We start from the raw sequence: 9,863 nt of genomic DNA on the forward strand, positions 1-9,863 counted from the left end.
AACCTATCGCCCCGCTCCTATTGTTTTCAAATTCTTGGAAGACTCGTCCAATCACGTCCCTTCAGCTGGTGATGACATCACCCTTATTCTCACCCCCCGCCCCCGCCCAAACGCGTCTCGGGTCCAGTGATCCTTCTTCAGAACAGGACCAGGTTTCAGGAACATCCCGGGGAGGTCGCCAGGCCCGAGCGCCAAGACCTGGCTCCTGCCCCCGGGGAGAGGAGACAGTGAGACAGGGTAGGATTGGAAACCTCGGGCGGAGGGAGACTGGGGTGTTTACAAACTCCTAGGGGGAGGCCTGAGGCCGCGAATTAAAGCCCCACAGGTCAAGTATTTATTGGAGAAGGACCTCTCGGGTTGCCAGTGCAACCGGCCGCCATCTTTGTGGGGGTAAGGCGCATGTTGTCTTGGGGTGGGCGGCCATCTTGGTGAAGGCACCATCCACGGTCATTTCCAGGAGAGAACTCCAACCTCGTGACAGCCTTTGTGTCAACTAGAATTTCCTCATTTCACTTTGAGAGACCAGGCGCTGAGGGTATATCTGCCCTTAACACAGGAAAAGGGAGTGAGAGAGAGATCCTGAATTTGAGTTGAATGTGATAATCTGTGGCGCTGGACAAGAAAGTGGTGATCGCAGTGACCTGGAGAGTATTGACGTGTTGATATTGTTGTCAGTTTGTAGACTGGAGAAAAGAGAAAACACCAGGAGTGGAAGAAAGACATGAGGAAGTGGATGTGAATTTCAATGCAGGAGGAGAGACAATGTGTAGGATTGAAATTTTTAATACTTCCAGCTAGTAGAGAAGAAAAGTGTTCTGTGGAAAGTAGAACTGTCCCCTGAGCTTTTAATCTTGTACTCAGTGACATCTTTTGTAGATTTAGTTTAGTGGATGTCACAAGTTTCAGATGGGAAACTCAAGACAAACATCATAGAGTCATAGAGATGTACAGCACAGAAACAGACCATTCAATCCAACCTGTCCATGCCAACCAGATATTCCAACCTAATCTTGTCCCACTTGCCAGCACCCAGCCCATATATCTCCAAACCCTTCGTATTCATATACCTATCCAGATGCCTTTTAAGTGTTGCAATTTCACCAGCCACCACTATTTCCTCTGGAAGCTCATTCCATACATGCAACACCCTCTGTGTGAAAAAGCTACCCCTTGGGACTCTTTTATATCTTTTCCCGCTCACTCTAAACGTATGCCTTCACCTCAGGGAAAAGACTTTATCTATTTATCCTATCCATGACCCTCATGATTTTATAAACTTCTATAAGGTCACTGCTCAGACTCCGACTCTCCAAGAAAACAGCACCAGTCTGTTTGACTTCTCCCTGTGGCTTAAATCCTCCAACCCTAGCAACATCCTTCTGATAGGAAAGAGACTAGAATTGCATGCAATATTCCAAAAGTGGCCTAACCAATGTCCTGAACAGCTGCAAAATGACTTCCCAACTCCGGTACTCAATGCTCTGACCAATAAAGGAAAGAATACCAAATGCCACCTTCACTATCCTAAATACCTGCGACTTTACTTCCAAGGAGCTATGAACCTGCACTCCATGGTCTGGTTGTTCAGTAACACACCCCAGGACCTTCCTGTTAAGTGTGTAAGCCCTGCTAAGATCAGCCCAAGGTTTGACAATTGGATGACTTATCTCAGTCCATACCCTGGAGTTTGGATTATCAGGTGCTGGGGCTTTGTAAACTTTTAATCCCATCAATTTCCCCAACAACTACTCAGTTCTGCTCTCGATGGACCATGTGTTCCCCAAAATTTTGGGGATGTTACTTGTGTCCTGCTTTGTGATGATACAAGCAACATGTGTGGTTAATTGGTCTGCCATCTCTTTGATCCACATGAGAACTTTGCCTGTTCTCATTTGTAATTATTTTCACTAATCCTTTTTTTTTGTCTTTACATACCCCATTTTCCCCTTTTTAATCAATCCTTTTGCTGAAACCAGAAGTGCTCCCAGTCTTCAGATCTGCTTTTCCTTGGCCAATTTGTACGCCATTTCTTTGGATCCAGTACGATCCATGATGTCCCTTGTTAGCCGTGGCTGGACCTCCTTTTGTATTTTATTTTGCCAGACAGGAAGGGACAACTATTGCAGTTCCTCCAGGTGCTATTTAAATGTTTGTCATTTTTTTTTTAATAATGTTCCCTCATTTGTTGTGGCCTGTTTGTGCCTTTGCCATTGTAATTTTCTCGCTTTAGATTTAAGTCCCCAATCACAGAATCAACTCTGTTCCTCTCCACCTTAATGGAAAGTTCTCTCTCTGTTTTTCACTCTTCCGTAAGGGGCCTCTCTCAGTTACGTTGCAAATTATTTCCTTCTCGGTGAAGGAATTAGCATTTTGGAACTAAATTACCATTGCCCAACAGCCACTTTTGGAATGTTGCATGCAATTCTGGTCTCCCTCCTATTGGAAAGATGTTGTGAAACTTGAAAGGGTTCAGAAAAGATTTACAAGAATATTGCCAGGGTTGAGAGATTTGAGCTATAGGGAGAGGTTGAATAGGTTAGGGCTGTTTTCCTTGGAGTGTGAGAGGCTGAGGGGTGGCCTTATAGATGTTTATAAAATCATGAGGGGCATGGATAAGGTAAATAGACCATCTCTTTTCCTGGGGATAGGGGAGTCCGAAGTGAGAAGGTCATCGGTTCACCATTGGGGGATGTGGAGGGGGATGGTGGGTGGGGGGGTAGCGAGATTAAAAGGGAGCAGAAGGGCAACTTTTTCATTCAGAGGGTGGTGCATGAAAGGAATAAGCTGTCAGAGGAAGTGATGCAGGCTGGTACAATTACAATATTGAAAAGGCATCTGAATGAGGAAAACGAATAAGAAGGGCTTAAAGGGTTATCGGCTAAGGTGCTGGCAAATGGGACTAATTGATTTAGGATATATTTTCTGTACGGATGAGTTGGTCTGAAGGGTCTGTTTCTGTGCTGTATATCTCCATGACCCTGGCTTTCCAATGATGCTTGCCATGTCTGTATGTTTAGTTTCTCTCGAGTGTTGGTGTTAATGCCTTGATGTCTCACCTCCTCCACACCCACCCTTTTTTTTTTACTGGGGATGTTAACAATTTAATGTCTGGTTCTTCATCAAGAAGCTGCATTGCTGGTTCACCCTGAATTGACACACCCTTTTGTGTTTGCTTCCCAAAATCAGACCTGCTCATTCTCAGCAGTACCATGGTGTTGTGAAATATATGAACTGTTGGATGGGGTTATCCAAAATTCAGAGATGCCAGTTTTGACGTTTTTTGCTTTTTCTGTCTGAGATCCTGAATCAGCATCTTCAGGAGAATTAGTTCAAGCAGAGTGAGAACACAGGGAGTGGGAGAGTGGGATAGTGCTTTCAATTTTGTGGAATAACAAAAGCAAAAAATGTTCCTCAAAGTAGAATTGCATATTCTGAATTTCTACCCTGGACTGACAATGCTCTGACCTTGTGCTGTATAAAAAGCAGCTACTTTTTCTATGCCTTTTTGCTGGGAGGATCTGAAGCTGTAGTAAAGTTGGATTGCAATAAAGATTACCTGAACTTACCACCAGTCTCAGACTCATGGAAGCTTTGAGCTGCAACAGGTTTTTGTTTTAAAACAGCTCATTTCTTTCAGCCTCCTGCACTAAGTTTCCAATGTTGTGTATCAGTTGCAGCAGTGAATGAGTAGCCAGTATGGTTAGAAATTTTCCAGGAGTGCAGGTACTGCGTTATGTCGTCAGCATTGTAAGGTTTATAGACCGCACCAGGTGTGGGCTGTGTTCACTGGAAACAATGTGGAGGAGTCGATGTTGGACTGGGGTGGATACAGTTAAAAATCACACAAAACCAGGTTATAGTCCAACAGGTTTATTGGGAAGCACTAGCTTTTGGAGTGCTGCTCCTTCAGGTAGCTGTGGAGCAGGATCATAAGACACAGATTTTATAGAAAAGATCAGTGTCGTACAACCGGGCTATATTGAACAACCCTAGATTGCGGTTTAGTCTTTAATCTTTTAGAATGGGTTTTGGTTCATTAATATATAAAGCCCAGAAGTACTTTTAAGTCAGGTTCTCGAGATGACTTAAGGTTTTATAAAAATCGGTGACATCACAGCTCAGTACATGAACGGTGTGAGGTTAGAGTCTGAAGATTGTCTGTATCCCAATCAGACTGGTTCCATTTCCAAAGTAGGAAGTTTTAAAATATTACAATTTTAAAAATTATTAAAATATTGACTACCTACAGATTGTGCTTTTTGATCAAAATTGAATGTATCAGCAAATGCAAATTTATCCCATAGACGAGTGTGTGTGTGTGTGTGTGTGTCTGAGAGTTTGCATAAGAGCGTTTGCCTGTGTGCATGTTTGGTAATGCAAGAGTGTGATGGAGTATAAGCTTGTGAAGGTGTGAATATTGGGTGGTGGGAGTGTGTCTCTGAGAGAGATCATGTGTATGAGAGAGGTATAGATAAAAGCGAGGAGTGCATTTTGCTACAAAAACAAAGGGCAGGACTTGTACAGTTACTGGTAGGGCCCTGGATCATGTTGTAGAACAGAGACATGGGGCGTGGTTTAAGTACATAGTTCTTTGAAAGTTGCATCACTGGTAGACAGGGTGGTTAAGGCATTTAGCACACTTGCCTTCACTGTTCACACCATTGAATATTGGAGTTGGGATATCACGTTGAGGTTGTATAGGATATTGGTGAGGCAACTTTTAGAATGCTGAGTACAGTTCTGTTCGCCCTGTTATAGGGAGAACACTGTTAGATAGGGTTTGGAAAAGATGTACCAGGACGTTGTCAGGACTGGATGGTTTGAGTTAGGAGAGCCAGGGACGTTTTTCACTGGAGCATAGGAGGTTGAGGGGTGACCTTATTGAAACTTGTAAAATCATGAGGGGTATAGGTACGGTAACTAGCAAAAATAGTGAGGAGCCATGGAGGAAAATAAATTGTGGGTCTACCCTTTTTTTATCTATTGGCATTTGGACCCTTAAAATTTGTCAGTAATAGCAGCATTTCCACAGAGCATACTGCACAGGCTCCTCGGTGTCAGCAAGAACGGCGCTTGTTATTTTTGTCAGCTAAAAAATGCGCATGCTCCTAGTTTCCGCTGAAATGGGGCGCGACTTTTAGCCATTGGGGCATTCCTGGAGGACCAGAAGCTTGGTAGTCATCCTGCCAATCAGAACATCCCCTATTGTCTGAATGTGGAAGTTGTCCTGCACCTCTCTCTCTGAATGAAGATTAAGTTTCACCCCAGACTGCAACTTCCTTCCTCTGTCCACTTTTCTCATGCCCTTTTCTTCATTGTGGGCTTAAATTGCTGACTTGTAGCAAATGAAAGGAAACGGATTGAATCCAGGAAGGAGCAGACTCAGGAAATGTTGGTCCAGGACTGTCTGAATTGGCAAACACATGGCAAATCCAATACTTCAATGTGAAGTTATATCCTTTGCTGTGGGGGAAGAAAAAAAACAAAGAAGGGGCATTGTTTAAATGGTGATATTGGGATGTGGGTGAAGGTGAGGACTGCAGGTGTTGAAGATCAGAGTCAAAAAGTGTGACACTGGAAAAGCACAGCAGGCCAGGCAGCTTCCAAGGAGCAGGAGAGTCGATTTTATGGGTACGAGTCTTTCGTCAGGAATGATGTGTGGATGTACAAAGGGGCATCAGCATCCTTCTATGCCAGTCAATGCCAGTTGTCAGACAGGTGTAGTAAGCAATCAGCAAGGCAAGTGGTATATCAGCAAGAGGAATTGAGTTCAGAAGTGGGGATGTCTTTGTGCAGATAGGAGGTCATTAAATATATTCAAAGCTGAGTTTATCTGACTTTTGAACAACAAAGAAGTGGATGGTTGTGGGGGAAGGAAATAAAATGGTTTAAGACCAGTACAGAACAGTTAGAGTCAAACAGCACAGAAACAGACCCTTGAGTCCAATGAGTCCATGCTGACTATATTCACAAACTAAACTAGTCCCACCTGGTTTCATCCATATTCCTCCAAACTTTTCCTATTCATGTACTTATCAAAATGTCTTTTAAATGTTGTTACTCTACCTGCATCCACCATTTCTTCATTCCACACACAAACCACTCTCTTAAAAGAAAAAGGTTTTCCTCATGTCTTTTTAAAATCTTTCTCCACTCACCTTAAAAATTTGCTCCTCATTTTGAAACGACACTTGCCATTCAACTCATCTATACCCCTCATGATTTTATAATCCTCTAAAAAGGTCACCTCTCAACCTCCTGTGCTCCAGTGAAAAATTCCCAACTTATCCACCTAGATGTAGGTAGATCCATATCCAGTTATGATCTGTTCGATGCTGGTGCAGGTTTGAAAGACCAAATGGCATACTCCTGCCCCCAATTCTGTGTCCAGGACAGTAAGAAACTGGAAGACAAGAGCAGACATTAGGTCAGTCAGCCCATCAGGTCTGCTGTTACCATTCAAATGTGTCTGATAAGTTTGTTAACCCTATTCTCCCACTTTCTCCCGGGACCCCTCGATACTCCAGAATCTATTTGTCTCAGTCTTAAATATCCTCATTGACTTGGCCTCCACAGCCTTGTGTGTCAAGGAATTCCATAGATTCACTGCTCTCTGGCTGAAGATGTTTCTCCTTGAATCCGTTCTAAAAGGTCTTCTCTTTTCTTTAAGACTGTGCCCTCTGGATCCAGTCTCTCCTGCCATTGGAAACAGCTTCCCAACATCCACTCTGTCCAGGCCGTTCAGTATTCTGTATGTTTCAATTGGATCACCTCTGAGTGTGGGCCTGTTAATCAGCATGAATCAGACCCTTTAGGATGAGATATAGCAGGGATTAGATTCAGCAAAGTGGGAATGGAGGGAGAGTGTGTGGATTGGAGATTTTCAGCTTCTCTGGAATAAGAGGAAATAAATATAAATTAGAATTGATCAGATGTGCTGAGGAATGGCAGATGGTGTTTAATTTAGAGAAATGTGTGGTTTGCATTTTGGTCAAGCAATCGATGCAGGACTGGCACAGTTAAGGGGAGTGTTGCAGAACAAAGAGACCATGTTGTGAAACTTTGAAAGGGGTGGAAAAGATTTATAAGGCTGATGTCAGAGTTGGAGGGTTTGAGCTACAGGGAGAGGCTGAATACCTCCGGTATATTTTCCCTGGAGTATCAGAGGCTGAAGGCTGACTTCACAGAAGTTTATAAGGGCATGGATAGGGTGAATACCCAAGGTCTTTTCCCCATGGTGGGGGGGCGTCCAGAACTAGAGGAGTTTAGGTTTAAGGTGAATGGAGAAAGGGACGTGAGGTGAAACTTTTTCACGAAGAGGTTGGCGGATGTTTGGAACCTGCTGCCGGAGGAAAAATGACACAATTTAAAAGACATCTGGGTACATGAATAGCATGGGTTTAGAGGGATATGGGCCAAATGCTGGCAAGTGGAACTACATTAATTTAGGATCTCTGGCCGGCATCTGTCTAGGTTAGGGTGGATTAGCCATGTTAAATTGTTCCGTCAGGTTCAGGGATGTGCAGGTTCGGGTGGATTAGCCATGGTGTTTAGGGATGGGCAGGTTAAGTGCATTAGTAAGGGTTCAATGTAAAGCAATAGGGTTTGGGAAATGGGTGTGGGTGGGTTACCATTCGCAGGGTCGGTGTGGACTCCTTGGGCCGAATGACCTGCTTCCACACTCTGGGTATTCTCTGAAAGGAAGGAATTTTGCAAACTGCGTAGGGCAGTGCGGTCCAGGCGGCCGCCATCCGGAGCAAGCGCAGTGCGGCACTGGTGACGTCACAACACGGAAGTGGCCATGTCCGTTTCAGAGTGAAACTCACTTCCTCCCTCTAAGCAACTCTTCATCCTGGGGGGATCTGTTCACTTGTAGCAACTGGAGTGAACCCAGGGAGGGAGCAGATACTGCAAATTCAAGGTGAGGAGAGCCGGATGGAGGGTGGGAGGTGCTGTTTTCCCCAGCGTGCCAGAGACTGGGGGGCGGGTCAACCAGAAAGATTACTTATAAAATCGAGGGGCGGGGATAGAGTAAATAGACAAGGTGGTTTCCTTGGGATGGGGGAGTCCAGAACTGGAGGTTAATAAGTTTAGGCTGAGGACGGGGATGGGAGTGGTGAAGATTTTAGAGACCTAAGGGGTATTGTTTTCACGCAGAGGGTGGTGCGTGTATGGAATGAGGTGCCAGAGGAAGTGATGCAGGCTGGTACAATTGTAACATTGAAAAGGCATTTGGATGGTATATGAATAGGAAGGGTTCAGATGGATGTGGGCCAAGTGCTGGCAAATGTGACTACCTTAATTTAGAATGTCTGATCAGCACGGAAGAGTTTGCTCTAAGTATCTGTTTCTGTGCTGTATATCTCTGTGAATCTGACTTTCCACAAACATTTGCCACGTCTTTGTTTGGTTTCTCTCTGGTGTTGGTCTTAATACCTTGATGCCTCACTTTCTCCCCCGTTCCTGGGTACGTTAACCATTTTGTGTCTGGCTGTTCCTCAAGAAGCTGCTTTGCAGGTTCACCCTGAATTGAGGCACTTTTTAAAAAATTTCTTCCCAAAATCAGACCTGCTCACTCTCGGCACTATCCCAATATTGTGATAGATATTAACTCAGGTGGAGGTATCCAAAATTCAGAGGGATGTCAGTCCTGACGTTTTTGCTTTTCTGCCCTGTGAGATCCTGAATCAGCACCTTCAGGAGAATTAGAGTGGAGTGAGAACAGAGGGGGAGAGAGAGTGGGATAGTGCTTTCAATTTTGTGGAATAACAAAAGAAAAGAATATTCCACAGAGTAGAAATTCAGAACAACCAATTCTACCCTGGACTGACATTGATGTTTGTGATCTCTTTTTAGAATATTGGAGATCTGAAGACGGAAGTTTCAAAATCAACAGATGAAGGGCTCGTGCCTGAAATATTGACTCTCCTGCTCCTCAGATGCTGCCTGACCTGTGCTTTTCCAGCGCTGCACTTTCCGACACTGACTCTCCAGTGTCTGCAGTCCTCACTTTGACGTCAATGTCTGACAGTCACTCAGTCCATCTGGACCACAATGATTTTCAACTATGATTCTGTGAAAAGGAGCAAAGTATTTTCATTGTTGTTTCAGTACGTTTTCAGCAGCAGTGGGACTGGATGAGCTACTGTACTGTTGCAGTGGACTGTGGAGTCTGAAACAATAATACGGCTTGGAAAGAGGATATCACGGCGGGTAGAAGCTCTACACACATTTGTGTGCGGCTGAAGCTTCGGCCATGGAGAAACCCGGGGAATCCTGCCCTGTGGAGAAACTGTGGAGGTGTGGCGACTGCGGGAAAGGTTTCTGTGTCCCCTCTGCCTTGGAGACCCATCGGTGCATCCACACAGGCCTCCACCCTTCAGATCCACCAACAAGTCCACACGGGGGAGAGGCCCTTTAGCTGTCCTGAGTGCGGGAAGGGCTTCAGCCATTCCTCCAATCTGACACACCGGTGGGTCCACACGGGGAGAGGCCCTTCCCCTGCCCCGAGTGCAGGAAGGCCTTCAGCAATTCTTCCCATCTGCTGAGGCACTGGCGGATCCACAATGTTGAGAGGCCATTTGCCAGCCCCTAGTGTGGGTGGAGGTTTTTGTTGACCTGCAACGTGCGGGGGCACCAGTGCTCCCAACCAATCGGATTACACCGGTGAAGCTGTTGTGGGTCACCCCCAGGACTGAAACTCCCGCCTGTTCTGGCAGTGGAGAGTCAGTGAGCTATTTTTGTTTCCTGCTGGACTTCCCTCCGTCCAACTTTGCTTCCAGTGGGAGGTGCAGCATGTTGAGCCCAGAAGCTACTCTTTTTTTTTTTCTGTCCAGTTAAAGAACTGTTGGCTTTTTCTGGGA

At 45.1% G+C, this 9,863-nt stretch overlaps 1 protein-coding gene across 1 annotated transcript in view; it reads left to right on the forward strand.

Annotated features, from left to right (window-relative positions):
- Positions 1-9,863, forward strand: part of LOC148143852 (uncharacterized) — a 49,079-nt gene extending 39,216 nt beyond the window's left edge. Inside the window, exon 3 of the mRNA XM_087975274.1 lies at positions 9,369-9,863. Coding sequence (XP_087831400.1) covers positions 9,369-9,548 — 180 coding nt within the window. The 3' untranslated portion in view covers positions 9,549-9,863. The remainder of the gene's footprint in view (positions 1-9,368) is intronic.

Source organism: Chiloscyllium plagiosum, unplaced genomic scaffold, assembly GCF_037043375.1.
Source record: "Chiloscyllium plagiosum isolate Xiang-an unplaced genomic scaffold, Cpla_swu_hap1 HiC_scaffold_27, whole genome shotgun sequence".
Lineage (NCBI taxonomy): Eukaryota > Metazoa > Chordata > Chondrichthyes > Orectolobiformes > Hemiscylliidae > Chiloscyllium > Chiloscyllium plagiosum.